At 38.9% G+C, this 15,584-nt stretch overlaps 1 protein-coding gene across 5 annotated transcripts in view; it reads left to right on the top strand.

The window, feature by feature from the left end:
• Positions 1–15,584, top strand: part of LOC135701166 (FHIP family protein AAEL005291) — a 93,222-nt gene that overhangs the window by 53,275 nt on the left and 24,363 nt on the right. For 4 of the 5 annotated variants that reach the window (XM_065221909.1, XM_065221908.1, XM_065221907.1 and 1 more), the window contains 6 exons: positions 792–994; positions 1,061–1,330; positions 11,013–11,409; positions 12,045–12,245; positions 12,308–13,172; positions 13,236–13,414. In XM_065221909.1, coding sequence (XP_065077981.1) covers positions 792–994; positions 1,061–1,330; positions 11,013–11,409; positions 12,045–12,245; positions 12,308–13,172; positions 13,236–13,414 — 2,115 coding nt within the window. The remainder of the gene's footprint in view (positions 1–791; positions 995–1,060; positions 1,331–11,012; positions 11,410–12,044; positions 12,246–12,307; positions 13,173–13,235; positions 13,415–15,584) is intronic. The other variant, XM_065221910.1, reaches the window with a different exon arrangement.

Here is a 15,584-nt window from a genome sequence, read left to right as displayed (position 1 = left end):
TTTGCACGACTGTGAGCTGCCTCAGCTGTCAAATCTGAGTCTTAACACTATGACTTCTTATATCTAATCTGGTGGGAATCAACTAAATTAATGTAAATTGTAATCATTAATTCAACCACATTATTTGAAACATCTTCCGACGATTACATTACAGGTTCTTTACATGCGCTTATTCATTACAGATTTTGCATATCTTTCATGCAAAACTGTAAGTTAATCGTACATTTCCCGATCGCATGTTTATCGCATATGTTATTTCCAGTAAAATCTGCTGCTGGTGTTTTCTATATCTTAATTCACGCTTCTGCTCTCTCATGTTGAGGATCATTTCCCCGTACACCTCATTACGAATCACGTCCAAAACCTTTTAGAGAGGAAGCGTAACCGCATGTTGTGGTTGGTAGGTTAGCCCATTGTTATTGTTTCTGTTCAATGGCTTCTTCGGCAACGTGATCACCAAACCGTATCTGATGCGGCTCCTCGGTCCTCTAGTGCCCAGGCTGCGTGCAAGTCGAGAAAAAAAAACTGCAATTCGCACACACTGCTGTCCCAGTAGCACTCCTCCAAGTGCCGGATAGCGGCCGGATAATCCAACCAATTTGTGTCTATCCGTTCAGGTCTATAAACGATATGCGTTTAAACTGGCACCTACCGGGCGGCTTCCAATTAAGTGGGGCTGGGAAATTTCTCCCATCATCATCATCAGCATCACCGGAGAAATAGCATTTGATTTGTATCTTTTAAGCTCATTTGCAATAATTTCACTATTTCTCCTTTCTCCCTTGTTGCAGAACAATCGTGGTCAATCACACGATGACGTCCTCGGAGTGGTCACCCATCTGGATCACATGGTCACTCTGTTGCTGGTGGAACTACACCACTGCAACAAGCTAAACCTACCGGGAGCTCCGACCCCATCGGCACCCTGCTTGGAGCACCTGCTGAGCGAGAACCTACTGGACAAACTCTACGAATGGGGCGTCAAAACGGGAAGGTAATTTCAAAACAATAGCTTTCAGTGTGGTAACCACCGTTTGGTTAATCCCCATCCATTTTGCAGATATGCCAACGCCGTCCGGTTGGAGCAGCTCAAGCTATACGAACAGCTAGTCAGTCACAGTCGGCATCAGCTGTTGGTCCACGAGCCGTTTCTGAGGCCGCTGCTCAAGATATTGGCTTCGAGCCAGAACGAGATCTATCCGCCGGACGTGGAGAAACGGTTGGTCATACTGCTCAACCAGCTGTGTGTGGTGCTGATGCAGAACGTCCATCTGTTGGATTTGTTCTTCTTCTCGACCGCGCAGCAGAACGGCAGCGGAGGACATGCCAAGTGAGTATCGATTGTTATCTACTATATTAAACTAGGTATATGAGCAGTTCCTGGCAAAATAGAGAAAAAATAATAATTTCTGAATCGACCTTCTTCGATTTGTATGAAACTTAAAGTAACTTTTTTGTTATGGGCAATGATTCACATTTTTGCAAGAAATCGGCTTTTTTGGATCTTGTAATGTTTTCAAAATGATTTTTTCAGAAAATTGTTGCACGGGAACGATATTTCTAATTGAAAAGACGTCTGAGACAAAATTGTAGAAAAAAATTATACCTTTCTGGGAAAAAATATACAAAAATAATTATTTTACATACAAAAATACAAAAAAAAAATATAAAAAACTTACGAAAAATACAAATTTTCGGAATGGACACTCAAAAACTGACAATTGGTCAATATTTTTAATTTTTTGTTAGTAAACTTTTTTGAGTGTTTTGATTGAAATGTTTTAATGTTGAAATTTTTCCTAAATGCCACTGAAGTTGAATCATAAGGTCTCTAGATATAACTCAGCTTTCTATAGTGAGTACGGAGTCAGGAAGCTGAAGTTAACTTATAAGATCTTAGAAGTTAGGCTTTAGGTCTCTGGACTTAGCCCGTCCAACCTTTTAAGTTAATTCATATAACTTCAAATGTTGTCTCAAGTCCTTTGGATTATACTCATTAGGTATCTAGGTCTACCATGGAGTTTCTCATAATATCTCTGAAATTAATTGAAAAAAACTTTAGAAGATAGCTGTAATTGACCTATAAAATAGATCTCTGGGATTGGCCTAAGCCAAGATAAAACTACAATTAAGGTCGACCGAAATGGACCTTTAAGACATCTTTATTTAATCCGTAAAACCAGAGCTTAACCTGCAAGGTGTTCGTAATTTGATGTAAAATGTTTGAAGCTAATCCAAAACATCTCTAGAGATATCTGGAGTTGACGCTTAAGGGTGTTGAAACTAACTGAAAATGTGCATTCAGCCTGTAGTTTGTTTTCTGGAGGGAGAGCAGAAAATCTCTGAAGTTTAAGGTGGTATCTTATGTTGTTTTAAAGGGAAGTTTACCGGCCCGAAAATAAAAAAAAATATTTCTGTACGTTTTTATTTTTCTAAAAATATTGGGAAAAAATATCAAAAGTCCAAGAAAATCAGTTTCTTCCTTAGATTTCTGTCAAAAATTACGTGTAAAAATATTTTTTCTATCTCATCATGAAAAAAAATTGGACTCCAGAAAAACCGAAAAGTCGATGTTTTGTGGTTTTTTGAGTCCAACTTTATGCCATAATGACTTTTTTTTAAAAGTTTTTGCACGTGAAGTTTTTGCACGTGAATTACCTTTTTTCAATATTTTTAGATAAATCAAAAAGTAATTATTTTCGGAGCGGTGAACTTCCCCTTAAGGCTTCGCCTCTATATTTAATCTATAAATTAGAATATCATTCTACAAAAATAAAGAGCTGACCTATAAGTCTTCTCATGTGACTCGTAAGACCCATAGAATTAACCGTAACGTCTCTGAAATTCAATACCTCCGAAATAAACCTCAGACATCGCTATAGGCATGTCTTGTCCCCCCGCCTCGATGAGTCTCATCGTCGCCCACTGGTCACCCACCATAGCCGGTCGAACTCCGGACGAAGCTAGAACAGCACTACCGTTCATACTAACGACAACGCTCTGATGAGACAACGAAACCCTACCCCAAGCTCCTCCCCTGATCCTATCCTTCGAAAATGTACCCTTCTAACCCCGAGTAAGCCGCGAGTAATCGGCCCAACTCCTACTAGACATAGAATTAAGTGAATTTTGTTACACACAGTGCACAATGAATTATCGGCTCCGTAAAGCTAACGCGATTGAGCCTTCCAAATAAACGAACTAGATAAAAAAAATTGCTATAGGCATTTGAAGTTGATTCATAACTGTTAGAGTTAGATCTCTAAACTTAAATAATAATGTTGGTTGACCGCATATCTCTTGAACATATCTAACAAAGCTTATGAAGTTAACCCAAAAAAGCCCGGAATTGACCTTAAATGCAAAAGTTCTGTAGTTAATCGATAAGATCTCTCAACATAATCTAAAGCCCTTAAAAATTTAATAATCAAGCCTCTGGGCATAACCCATAAGACCCTTGGAGTTATTTAGAGTTGACTCATTGGACCTCTACATTAACATTATAAGGTCTCTGGAGTTGACTCATCCCATAAGGCCTCCAAAATGTACATTTATGATCTCTGAATTTAATCGAAAGAAAAACCTTTGGGTATTCCTTGGGTTGACCCATCAGACCTCTGGAAATATACCAAGCCATTAGGTCACTAAAATTGACTACATAAAGTCAGAGCTCAACCCGTAAAACCTTCGTAATCCTAATATAACTTGATTGAAGTAAACCCATAAATACCTCTAGGAGTTGACCCGTACGACTTCTAAAATTCAATGAAAGAACTCTGACCAGGAAAGCCTGAACGGACTCCGAAGGTGAACTATATGGTTTCAAGAGTAAGAGAAACATATCTCTGACCTTGTGGTTTCTTATGATGATTTTCAAAGCCTCTATTTTCAATCCATGGGTCCTCTAAAAATCATTCTAGAAAAATCTGGAAGTGACTCATAAGACCTCTGCCGTTGACTTGTAAGACCCGTAGATATAGGCCATAATGTATCTGAATTGAAGCATCAACCCCTCTGAAGTTAACCTAAAACATATATTTTTTTAGTCCAGAATTGAGACCTTCTGGATTAACAAAAGATATGATTAATATGACCAAAAGATTTAACCAACCCGTCAGACATTCAATGTAAACCCATAAGTCATCCGAGTTGATCCATAAAATCTCTGAAGTTGACTTGTAAGGTCTCTAAAACGAAACACTAATACCTCTGAGCGTAATGGAGCTGTCCAAAAAAATTGATTCATGAAGACTCTAAAATTGACACACAAGTCACAGTGATTATCCCGTATCATTCCACCTTCGAAAACCGGAGCCAGTAGATTAAAGTTAACCTATAGGTGATAAGTTCATCGATCTTAGCTAAAGACCCCCAACATTGAATAATAACGTCGCTGGGCTTAACCCGTTTAGGGCTGTCCATAAACTACGTAGACAGTTTTGCTAAGACTTTTGATCCCTCCTGTCCCCCTGCGTAGTTGTCAGTTGCCCATAAAGAATTTCGAAATTTTATATGGACCGTAGACAAGCGCCTTAGACAACCACTTAGACCATTGGAGTCGATTGGAATTGGCAAAAGAAGGTATCCAGATTTGGAGGTTGACGCGTAGTTCATCCCATATATCCAAACTTCAAGGACTTAGCGAGATGACTACAAAAGGCTTATGAATGAGCTTCAACTTCATTTAGAACTACAGATATTTCTAGGGGTGTTTTGGATTAAGTTAAAAGATCTGATATGCTAATTACGAAGGTCTTATGAGCTGAGCTCCGGCTCTGTGGGTCAAATAACGATGTCTTCGGAGCCGATTTTAGCGACCTTATCATTTAATTGTAGACGTAACTTGGCTTGAATTGAATACAGAGGTCTTATGGGTTGACTTCAGAGAGCTCCAAGACCTTTGGAAGGAATTGATCCAAGCCATGAGACGTCTACAATTGAACAATAAGGTCGCTAAAATCGAATTCCTGACCGGTAACGCTCAACGCATCTGCAGTTGGGCCTTAAGGTTTCTGAAATTGACTGATACTCATCATGGTAAGACCTCTACAGTTAACTCAGACTCAGGATAGTGATCGTTTGATTTCGATTGAAGTGTTTTGGAGTTGAAATAAAGATTTTCAACTTATTCCATAAGACGTCCGAAGTTGACATAAAAATCAGTTCAAAAAACCTACGGAGTTGTGCCATAAGATCTCTGACACTGGACTTATATAACTAATATAGACTTTCACACAAAAGATCACTGAAGTTGATCCAAGTCAAGATGCATCTGCAGACAGCTAAACTTAGCCCGTAAAGCCTGAGCTCAACGAGTAAGTAACTTTTGATGAGGGTTAAAAAAAAAAATCCTTGAGAGAGTTTCTGAAGAAACGGGATTTCTGGTTGCTTTTCGTGCCAATTCAGAGAGGAATGTCATGGGAATTGTTGAGGATTGTTTCAAAGAGAATTCTTAATTGAGTTACAAGAAAAATTCCAGGAGATTTCTAATGAAATTCAGTTGAGGATTTAAAAAAAAATATGAAAGCATGTCAAGGATATTCTGAGGAGCATAAAAATGGAATTTGAAAAACAATTTAAAGGGAATTCTCTGGAGAATTTCGTTGAAAATTTCAATGAAATTCTTAGAATACAATAAAGACAATTTCGAAAACAATTCAGAGGAGAGTTCTATGGGAATTAAGGAAGATAAGTTCGGGGTCATCCTTTAAAAACTTGCAAATGTTTTTACCCTTCTTACAAAGAAGGGTATAGATATCACTTGAAAAACCGACTATCGATCCGAGGCCCGGAGGGCCGAGTGTCATATACCATTCAACTCAGCTCGACGAGATCGGAACATGTCTGTGTGTGTGTACGTGTGTATGTGTGTATGTGTGTGTGTATGTAACGAAATGAATGCGCTCACGTTTCTCAGCAACCGCTCGACCGATTTGGACAAACTCGGCGCCAAATTATAGGTCTTGGGGTCCCATTGAACGCTATTGAACGGTTTGGAATCGGTGAACCGGTTCCGGAGATATGGCCGGAATAAGATCCGGTGAATATGGGCCTTCACGCTGGATTTAACGGAAAACGTATCAAAACCATCATGCGACACATCAAATTACTACAGAATTCAAAAATAAGATCAATGCAAGTCGTGTTAAGTGTTCCAGACCACATTGGACACACTTGGACATGTTTCGGGTACCCCGGGGAAGTTGCTTGAATATGAATTGAATTAAAACCCATTAAATCACATTAAAATACGATGATAAGGTGATTGGTAGCCTCACCAAATAGACTACACACGGATATATTCCGGGTACCCCCAGGCAGTGGCGTAGCGTCACTGGATGGCACGGGGGTGGGGGGCTTGGTCACTGATAATGACAATAAAATAAATAAACTTGAATAAGTAAGAAGGGTCTGATCACACCATAGGTGGATAAATTCGGGTTTTTACTCATATCTCTGCCATTTTACGACCAATTCAATTCGTAGGTAATTGGTTTAATATATTTTACAGTTGTTGTATACTAAAACTTCTCTTAGAGTTACAACATTTTCCAATATTCCCACCAAATATTCATGACTGATTTTCTCAGAATTGGGTCGTTCAAATTTTGAAATGAAAGTGGTAGCAAACTTATGATCGGAAGTGTCGTTTCAAAGACATCGATAAGATATTTCGTGGAAAACTCGAAGAAAGTTCTAAGAAAAACTGGGTGAATTTCCAAAGGGAATTCAGAGAGGAATTTCGTGAGAATTTTGAGAATAGTTTCAAAGAAATTCTCAAGAGTATGTCAAGGGGATTTGAGAGAATTTTAGGAATTTTCAACGTTGGAGGAATTCTGAGAAGCATTCAAAGAAAATTCGGAAGATAAATCAATTAAAACTCTCGGAGAAGAATGTCAAGGGAATACCTGGAAGAATTTCAAGAGAATCCTGAGGAGTATTCAAGGACAATTTGGAAGACAATTCAAGAGGAATTTTCAGGAGAATCGGATATAATTTTTTGGAGGATTTCAAGGGAATTCTGAGAAGTTTTTAAAGGAAATTTGCAAGACCTTTCAACGAACATTCGGAGAAGAGTTCCATGGGAATTATAGAAGATAATTCCAAAGACATCGATAAGAGAAATTCAAGTTCATTTAGAGAAAAACTCGAAGAAAGTTCTAAGGTAAACTTTATGGAAATACTGATACAAAGTCAGATGAGAATTCTGAGAGGAATTTCATGGGAATTATTGAGCATGGTTTCAAAGGAATTCTCAAGAGAATGTCAAGGGAATTTCATGGAAAATACTAAGGGAATACATGATAGAATTTGAAGAATTTCCAACTTGATGGGAATTCTGAAAAGCATTCAAAAAGAATTTTAAGGGAATACCTGGAAACATTTTATGAGAATGCTGAGGAGTATTCAAAGATAATATGGAAGACAGTTCAAATGGAGAATACCATGAACATTTTTTTTTATTTTATGGGAATTCTGAGAAGCATTTAAATGGAATTTGAAAGACCATTCACTGAACATTCGGAGAAGGGTTCCATAGGAATTATAGAAGATAATTCTGAATACATCGATAAAAGAAATTCAAGTGAATTTCGAAAAAAAACTCGAAGAAAGTTCTAAGGAAAAGTTTATAGAATTTCATAAAATATTCCAAGGAGCGTTCCATGGAAAGTTTAGAAGATAGATCCAAAGACATCGATAAGAGAAATTCAAATGGATTTCGAGGAAAACTCGAGGAAATTTCTAAGCTACACTTTTCGAAATTTCTGACAGAATTCCGAATGGAATACATAGAGGAATTTTATGGGAATTATTGAGGATAGTTTCAAAGGAATTCTCAAGAGAATGTTATGGGAATTTCATGGAGAATGCTAAGGGAGTTTATGAGAGAATTTTAAGAATTTTCAACGTTAAGGGAATCCTCAAAGAGAACTTGGAAGATAATTCGACAATAACAAACGGAGGAGAATTGCAAGAGAATGCAAAGGAGTATTCAAAAATAATTTGGAAGACGATGCAAAGGGAACTTTGAGGAATTCAAGGGCGTTCTGAGAAGCATTTAAAGAGAATTTGAAAGACCATTCAAAGAACATTCGGAGAAGGGTTCCATGGCAAGTATAGAAGACAGTTCCAAAGATATCGATAAGAGAAATTCAAGTGAATTGCGAAGAAAACTCGAAGAAAGTTCTAAGGAAAATATTATAAAAAAAAAATCAGATGAAAATTCACAGAGGAATTTCATGGGAATTATTAAGGATAGTTTGAATGCTAAGGGAACATAGGCGAAAACTTAAAGAATCTAGAACTTTAAGGAAATTCTGAGGAAAATTTGGACGATTTGAAAGACAATTCTTAGGAGAATTTCAAAGAAATTTCTGAATGGATTTCAATGGAATTTTGAGAACCATTTTAAATAAATTTTGAAGACTATTCATAGAATATTCGAATGAGAGTTCTATGGAAATTTTAGAAGATAGTTCCAAAGACATTGATAAAATGAATTCAAGTGGATATCGAGGAAAACTCGAGGAATTTCTGAGAGAATTACGAATGGAATTCAAAGAAGAATTTCATGGGAATCATTGAGGATAGTTTCAGAAGAATTTTAAAGAGAATGCTAATGAAATGCAGAAGAGAGTTTTAATAATTAGTATAATGATAAGCATTCAAAGAGAATTTTGCAGATAATTCAAAAGAAAATCGGAGAAGAATTTCAAGGGAATATCTGGAATAATTTCAAGAGAATGCTGAGGAGTATTCAATGACAGTTTTGAAGACAATTCGGAGGAGAATTCTATGGGAACTAATGAAGATAATTCAGCATTGAATACTCAGGATAGTTTGAAATAAATTCTAAGGAGGATTCCGTGAAGATTTTTAGGAGAGTTTCAAAGGAATTCCAAAGCGAATTCCTATGTAATTCGAAAAGAGTTTCTGGTTTGTTTAAACAAGAATTCTGAGCAGAGAATTTTCAAATTCTCGTTTATTTCCCAGTTTTCTCGGTTCGCTGGACACCCTGCTAGGTAAAACAATCAATATTTTCAACATGAAGTGAATTTAAAAATTCTGTAAAATAAAATGTTTTTTAAATTTTGGATTTCCTAAAGTTCCTACGATTCCTATACTTCGAAAATTTTAAAAATCTTAATCTCAAACATAAATAATTAGAACATTAAAATTTGTAGAAATCTCAAACATGTTCAATATTCCAAACCAAGGGTAGCCACTACAGAGAAATGAAATTCAAGTAAGTCAACATAAATTTAACCTGAAACTTATGAAAAATTTTAAATCACAGAGTTGAATAAATCTTTAAGACTTAGAGACTATTACGTACATGCAAGAGCCCAAATTAAGTGCAACAATTAAACTATCTATAATCACATCTCAGTCCCATCTTCGCTTGATTATCTATTCAAATGAGACAGTTATGCGTTTATGGGCAGTACCGTAACAGAAGATGCAAACATTTATCCCATATGAGCAGTTCCAAACTGAAAAGACTAATCGGAAAAACTCGACGTTCTCCGATTCACATCAAACTTTGCATAATTGTTTGTTATGGGCAATGATTCACATGTTTACTGAAATAGGCTATTTTGGATCTTGTAAAGTTTAAAAAATGGCATCCTTGAAATTTTTCAAGAAATAGTAGCACAGAAACTTTACTTTGAATATAAAGGTTCTATAAGCTGCCCAATCTTTCTAAACTTGTTTTTTTAACTGACTGCATCTGTGTTCAATAAACATGTTTCAGGTTGCATTTCCATTATTTCTTAATCGTTCTGGCCTAAAATTCATATTGCTGAAGAAGAAAGACTATATTGGTCACATTGTTCTAGAGACCACGCCCGGCCCGCGGGCAGGCATGATCATGCTTCCAGAAACCTTCAGATGCCTTGCAGGCTGAATCTGCCTTATGAGTCAATTTCAGAATTCTAAAAGGTCAACCCCAAACATTTTGTTCGTTCATTGTAGAGACTTTATATTAAATTGAAATGGCTTATGGGTTAAGTAGAGAGGTTCAACCGGTTAATTTTAGAGCATGTTGGTAAACTTCAGAGACCTTATTTGTCAACTCCGGTGGTTTGGTGATTGCAAAGGCGTTATGGCTCAGCAAAAAAAAAGGGTTTCCAGGTTACCTCACTGAGGCAACGGAACGAAAAGCACTTATAAATTTTCGACAAAAGGATTTCTTATGTAAATCATAAGTTTGGATTATGAAACAGGATTCAAAAGCTAGCTTACGAAACTTAAAAAAACTTAAATTATTGACTCCGTGATTTGCTCTCACGTCTATCCACGCTTAGGAAATTAAACAGGTCAGAGGTGTAAAAGAACCACTTGTATTACTTGTAGTACAATAATCATGCATAAGTCGTGCTTATGGAATTCCTAACTCATGCCTATGTAATTCATAAGTGTCTTATAATATCAAAATGGTCCAGGTTCATAAGTCATGTCTTATGGAATTCTTAAGTCTTTTTAGTCTCAGTGCTTCTAATCCGGGTCTGTTTATTATAACAAAAGATCTCAAGCCTGTAAAACAACTTCACTGAAATTGACCCACAATGTTTTGAAATTTAGAGGAGCTGAACCTTAATACTTCATAATTGAACCTACCTTGGAATCAACCAGTAAAGCCTTTGAAGTTAACCCACAAGTCTAAAAACCTCTGGAATTAACCAATCTGGGCTTCTGGACTAGATCCTACAAAGTGGATCCATAACGCTTCCACTTGTTGGCCATTGGAGCTTTTGGAATAAAGAATGATAAATCTAGCGATCGTAACTAACTTTTCCTAAAATATAAAAACACCAGGCTTCAATTGACTGGTTCTCCATCGAATACTTCCTTCTAGCACTCGTGCTAAGCGAAAAGCCCACTTTATGTAGTGTCTCGTATGATCTGCCGTTCCCTCTTAACGCACTCACGACCTTTGAAGTCAACTCAAGAACAACCACACAGTCCTGCTAACTTTTCATGTTTTCTTTTTCCCCACACTCTGACAGCTTCATAATCTTCTCCCTGCTGATACCGTACGTCCACCGGGAAGGTTCCCTTGGTCATCAGGCACGGGACGCCCTGCTCCTGTGCATGGCCCTGTCCCAGAAGAACTCCAACGTGGGAACGTACATCGCTACATACTCATCGATCTGCCCCGTGCTGGTCACCGGTTTGGGTGGATTGTACTCGCGCTTGCCAAATCAGATCGACATCAAAACCATCGATTGGTACCGGATAACAACGGACGACGTGACGGAACTGCAGGAGTTGACGCTGTTTATGAATTCGTTGGAATTTTGCAACGCTGTGGTGCAGGTGGCGCACAGCATGATCCGGCAGCAGTTGCTGGACTTTCTGTACCAAGGTTTTTTGGTACCAGTGCTGGGACCGGCCGTTCTACAGGTAGGTCACTGCTATGGTGTCTTATGCTATGGAATTAGTTGTAAAAAATCTGTATCTGTGGGTACTCCACATCCACGCACTTTCCCATAACTCACACATTTCCTGTCGTATTCTACATAGAGTAACAGTCCTCTAGATTCGCTGGAAGATTGACGGTGTTGGTTTATCACCCGAATCAGTCGAACACTGATCCACCAATAGACGTTGTGGTAATGGTTCATCATTCTCTATTCATGAAGGTCACCCATTTTTTCGAGCTCAGAAAAGTCAGAACTCCGGAACTCGGTGACGGTCAGTAGCGTAAAACATCTCTCATCTTCTCTACTTCTTCCTACGGTGTTGTTATCGCTCGTTGAGTAGACATCAGAGTAACACGTTCTCAGGGATTCATTGGTAAACAGGGTCAACCGTGTCGATCGATAATCCAAGCCTGCAACGACTAATCTTGTATTTTAAATTTTTCTCTTCCCTCTCCCTTCGAATCCTATCCTGTTCCTACTGCAAACAAATTAAAACAATCAAATTGTATACAAATACACGTCTATCCTCCCTCCCCCTTAACACTGTCCCCTTCCATATGTTTAAACAACCAAACAAACCTTACCCACCTTCGCGAAACGTTCCGCGGTGAACAGACATTTAAAGGTCGAGGTCAATTCCAGACAAACGTCGAGTCGCAAGTTTCGGCGATGGCCTATCTGGATCTGATCGTGCGCTCGGTCACCGAACCGGGGCTGATTCAGATCATCGTCAAGTTTCTACTGGACGAGGACAAGTTCGACGGCCAGCGGATATTGGACGTCCTGGTGGAGCGGCTCAACAGCAACGATTCAAGGGTACGGCGGCCCAAAATTGAATATAGCATCATTGCGATCTAATGTAAATTTTATCCCTTCAGCTATGTATGATTTCGCTTTCCCTGTTCGACACGCTGTTGAGTCTCAACTGCGAGGACATCATGCTGGAACTGATCATGAAGTATCTGCTCACCTGTCAGCACGTGCCCATCTCGCATCGATTCAAGGTGAACCGCGTGGATCCTTACAGCAATGCCGTTGAGTACTTTCTCAACACTTCTCCGGATATTATGAAGAAGGTCAACAACGTCCTAAGCATCAACAACAACAATCCGAGCATTGGCGGAAGTGCGTCCCAGGTTGGCGGTGGGCGGAACGTCAGCAAAACGATTGGTGCCAACTGGAACCACTACGGGTTGAATACGGGTGAAACGCTCCTGGCCAACTACCAGGCATACCTGTTGGAGGCCCGTAGCCGGATCGTCCAATGCAAGCATGCCTGTGATCAGTGGAACAATGTGTATCGTTACCAAAAATTGAACAAGCTGGTGAACAACAATAGTAATAGTCTAAGCCCTAACGGTAATGGAACGGCTAGTGAAGACGTTCGAACGTATAAAGTACAAATGATCAAAAACTTCCTGTCGGAGTTTACTACCGCACCGGATAGTGCGGTGGACATGACGGGGGATGGTGACCGTTCGAGTCAGTGTCAATCTCCGGCCGGCATGTTCGGCACCGGGGTAGGAGGAGGTCAACAGCTGACGGCAACATCCAAGCAACTAGACAGTTTGCAATCGCTGGGCGATAGCAGTGGGTACGAGAGTTTGAACATCACAAATCTGGGAACGGGCAGCGAAGACGGTCGGCGGCATGAATCGTGGAAGGTGTCCAGCGTGAAGGAGGAAACCATCGTGGATCTGGATCTGTCGGAGGACCTGTTCGCGCAAGGGACTGTTAGTTTGGGTAAGTTGAAGCTTTGTGTGTTTGTCATCGATCATTTCGCTAACATTCTCGATTTGATTGCAGGTCCCTTCCTAACGGCCATATGGGGCAAGCTGCAAACGTTTACCAGCAATTGCTTGTACGTCAATCTACACCTCACCGGACTGATTAGCCATCTGGCGTGGTTTCCTCTGCCGTTGCTGCACTCCATTCTGCTGCGGCCGGACATACCGACCACGTCCGACACGCCGTCGTTTCATCAGGTAATAATCAGCTTGGCATAGTCGTAGACGTGTTCAAATAGGGGGCTGTGAGACGTTTTTCCGGAATCATGGGTTCAAAGCTTAAGTCTTCTGATGCAGAGGCCTGATGTAATACTTAAGGACTTTCATAACCAGAACAACCCAGAGGACTTTCGGAGCACGTTGAAAAATTCCAGGGGCTTCCTAGGAAGATTGAAAGACTTTCAGAGATAGTTTGGAGAAACTCCTGAGTAAGGTTAGAGAACTTCTAGAGCATGCTTTGAGGACTTCAAAGGCTAATCAAAAAATAGCTCGAGATAAGTTCAAAGGACTGAATGCTGGAATTTTTATTGGGCTTATAAATCTTGTGGGTAATGAAACTGTTTATGTTTTCATTGCCCGACATTTCGGCCCTTATTTATTTGGCCGTGGCAGTACAACTAAAGGAAAAACGGTAGACTTTTTTCCCCTGTAAATAGGTCAAATAAATAATGACCGAAACGTCGGGCACTGAAAAAAAAACAAACCGTTTCAATTCCCATTAAACATTCCAGCACAACAATACTAGTCGAATAAGCAATCAACTTTTATGGAGTACTCAAGAAAGACAAATCGCTGTAACATCCCTATTCTCGGAACCACTTCGAAACTTTAAGTGCACAAATATCAGCTTCTACGACACGTGCGACATTCAGATTGTTACTTCACGTTTGCTGCACTGCAGCATATAAGAAGTAGCACTTTCAGGTGAAATGGGGCACCGATTTCCGAGATTTGTAATTGAAAATTCGAAGTGGAAGTGCATGTATAGCCTAAGTGGCGGCCATTTGTGGACTCTACAAGGAATCACCTTAAGATAGGTCTGTAGAACTTTCAGAAGCATGTTCTAAAAAATTTACGTGTAAGTCCAAAGAACATTCACAGTGCAAGTCACACGAGCTTCTAGGCTCGAGGACATGTTTCGAGTAATTCTAGTTCAACTCTATTATGTGCATAGTTGGAGATGCTTAACGTCAAATATCAGACTTAAGGGGAAGCAGACCGCTCCGAAAAAAAAATTACGTTTTGATTTTTCTAAAAATATTGAAAAAAAAGTATCAAAAATCTAAAATAATCACATTTTTTCTAATTTTTTAAAGAAAATTCACGTGCAAAAACATGTTTTATAAGTCATTATGGCATAAAGTTGGACTCAAAAAACCACAAAACATCAACTTTTCGGTTTTTCTGAGAGTCCAATTTTTTTTCATGATGGGATAGAAAAATTTTTTTGCATGTAATTTTTGACAAAAATCTAAGGAAGAAACTGATTTTCTTGGATTTTTGATAATTTTTCCCAATATTTTTAGAAACATAAAAACGTACCGAAAATATTTTTTTTATTTTTGGGCCGGTGAGCTTCCCCTTAAAGTGGTCATTTTAAACGATGAGGAGATGAAAGTATAGAGTTGATAGTTCCGTTAAAGTACGGCAGTGTGAAAATTGTATACAGAGAGTAGAAAGCGAGCAAAGGTCAATTTTGAGGAAGGTACTAATCAGGGTTGATCAACTCCTTTACCAAACCCCCCGCCACCAATGGCAAAAGAGATGTTCGCCGCTTTGCTCACGTACCTTCGATGTGCGGAAATAGTTCTATCGATTGTTTCACACTCAAGCCGTCAACGGGAGAGTTTGGTAAAGAAGATGATCAACCTTCCTCAAAATTGACCTTTGCTCGCCTTCTACTCTCTATATACAATTTTCACACTGCCGTACTCTAACGGAACTATCAACGCTATACTTACATCTTACATTGAAGTTACCCAGAAACCTCCTCAAAAATTTTATAAAATTTTACAAACATTTTACAAAGCAAGACCATGCTGGAGGTGGCTGGGTTTGATTCCCGGTCCGGTCTAGTAATTTTTCGAGTTGGAAAATTTCTCGACTACCCTGGGTATAGAGTATGATTGTACTTGCCACACAATTATACAAACGCAAAAATGGTACAGGCATCGAAAGCTCTCAATTGATAACTGTGGAAGTGCATCTAGAACACTAAGTTAAGAGCACGCAATAAGCTTAAATGCGATAAGCATTAAGCTTGAAATTAGAAGAAGAAGAAAAAGAAGAAGAAGAAGAAGAAGACGTCGGCGGACATGGACTATTTTCCAAAAACCCAAAAACCCAGATAAAAAAATAAGGGCATTGC

Source organism: Ochlerotatus camptorhynchus, unplaced genomic scaffold (genome assembly GCF_037179485.1).
Source record: "Ochlerotatus camptorhynchus isolate MF236.1 unplaced genomic scaffold, CSIRO-AGI_Acam_v1.1 ptg000150l, whole genome shotgun sequence".
Lineage (NCBI taxonomy): Eukaryota > Metazoa > Arthropoda > Insecta > Diptera > Culicidae > Ochlerotatus > Ochlerotatus camptorhynchus.
This window is presented reverse-complemented; position numbering and strand designations above follow the sequence as displayed.